The 2,051-nt window shown below is 44.7% G+C and overlaps 1 protein-coding gene across 1 annotated transcript in view; it reads left to right on the top strand.

Moving 5' to 3' along the window:
- CHIA (chitinase, acidic) overlaps positions 1-2,051 on the top strand; it is a 7,678-nt gene that overhangs the window by 3,871 nt on the left and 1,756 nt on the right. Inside the window, 4 exon segments of the mRNA XM_023534989.1 lie at positions 234-419; positions 973-1,092; positions 1,201-1,264; positions 1,267-1,341. Coding sequence (XP_023390757.1) covers positions 234-419; positions 973-1,092; positions 1,201-1,264; positions 1,267-1,341 — 445 coding nt within the window.

Genomic DNA, 2,051 nt, shown 5'->3' with positions numbered 1-2,051 from the left:
GGAGATTTGGGGACAAAACCAACAAAAATTCCACAAATGTCTCACTTGTATAATGTCCTCTTAAGTGACTGATCAAATCCCCTTAACTATAATTGCACCAAAATGTTTTTAAAAAATACTAATGAATCCATCTGTCATAATATCAATTTTACCTGCTAGAACAGGGGTCTAACATAACTGAGCACTGGGCCATTGGGCTGGTGGGGCCTCTAGCTAACCTGCCGCCATTGCAGGATTACGCCATGAACTACTGGAAGGACAACGGGGCCCCAGCTGGGAAGCTCATCATTGGATTCTCAGCCTATGGATGTGCCTTCATCCTGAGCAACCCCTCCGACCATGCAATTGGTGTGCCTACCACTGGCCCTGGCCCTGCTGGGCCCTACGCCAGGCAGCCTGGGTTCCTGGCCTACTATGAGGTATGCTCCTGTAAACCTTAGGCAGAAGAACACTGGCTCTCTCTTGGGCCATGGATTTAAAAATATAAACAAGATTCAATGCTTCTAACCTCATTTAATAAGTAGTTGGTGCTGAAAGCGGATGCCCACGGCTCTCTGTAGGGGAGGCAAGATGAGCACTCATGTTGTACTTTAGTTGGACCCTCCTGAGAGCCCATTTAGGCTGGACTCCAAATACAGAGAGATTAAGAAAAAGAAATATCATCAACAAGATTATATCAGTGTATAGACACTTCTAACTGCCTGCCAAGGCTTTCTTTGATTTAAGAGCTTCTCCCCACACTGAAATACATGACCCAAATGTGACAAAAAATCAAATTCTTAAATGAATTTAGAAATTTGCTGATAGAATTCTAGGCCTTCCTTTTCAAGTAGGTTTCGTGGGCATCCTTCTCAGCTTCTCCTCCCCCATGCCTCTCACCACTGCTATATGGACACTTTGCCTACCTCTTAACCTCTTCCCCACCTCTTAACCTCTTCTCTACCTCTTAACCTCTTCTCTACCTCTTCTTAGATCTGTACCTTCCTGAAGTACAGAGCTACTGAAACGTGGGAGGCTTCTGAGGATGTTCCTTACGCTTACGGAGGCGATGAGGGGCTTGGCTATGATGACACCAGGAGCTTCAAAATCAAGGTAGACTGTGTTCCATAGACTGTTGTTGCCCATGAGTTTGTTGCCATTTGGAGGCCCAGATTGGCCTTAATATATGAACTTCATTTGCTTTCTCTCTAATTACCACAGGCTGACTAGCTGAAGAAGAACAACTTTGGAGGTGTCATGGTCTGGGCCATTGATTCGGATGACTTCATGGCACTTTCTGTAACCAGGGCAAACTCCCCCTGATTACCACCCTGAAAGATGCCCCGGGTCTGCAGAGCACCAGTGAGTTACAGCAGGAGGGTGCCCAGGGGCTATAAATACTCCTTCTCCAACTCAAAAGACAGCTCTCACATCTGCCCACCTCCACTGCCCAGACAGCCTCTTCCCATTTCTCTGCACTGCTCTTGCCCAGGCGAGAGACAGGTGCTGTAATCTTTCCCTACCCTTGAATTTCCATGTCGGGAATTTTCTGCTTGTATGGGATATCAGGTCTACCTGGTTGGGTTTTACAGGTCTATTTAGTCCTAAAGGTGTCCTCAAGAAATTAGGTTGACCTTACAACATAAACATTTACTTCTCTATGAACCCTTTATTGAAAGTCTCTTTCATTCCACCCGGGGAGATTTAATGAGAAACCCTTAGCGATGCTCATATATTTTTTTAAATTTCATTTTATTATTAGTTTCAAGTATACAGTACATTGGTTAGACATTTATATAGTTTACGAACCGATCCCCCTGATTGTTCTTTCTCTCCTCTGACTCTACACGTAGCCATTACATTAATGCTGACTGCATCCCTATGCCATGCTCCCCATCTCCGTGACTATCTATCAATTACTAATTTGTATTCCTTTGACCCTTCACCCTTTTCTCCCAGCCCCTCAACCCTCCTCCCCTCTGGCCGTCACCAGATCGTCTTCTATATTCGTGAGTCTGTTTTTGATTAGTTTGTTCTTTTTGTTCCTTAGATTCCACATATAAGTGAAATCA

This window comes from Pteropus vampyrus, unplaced genomic scaffold (assembly GCF_000151845.1).
Source record: "Pteropus vampyrus isolate Shadow unplaced genomic scaffold, Pvam_2.0 Scaffold6, whole genome shotgun sequence".
Classification (NCBI taxonomy): Eukaryota; Metazoa; Chordata; class Mammalia; order Chiroptera; family Pteropodidae; genus Pteropus; species Pteropus vampyrus.
This window is presented reverse-complemented; position numbering and strand designations above follow the sequence as displayed.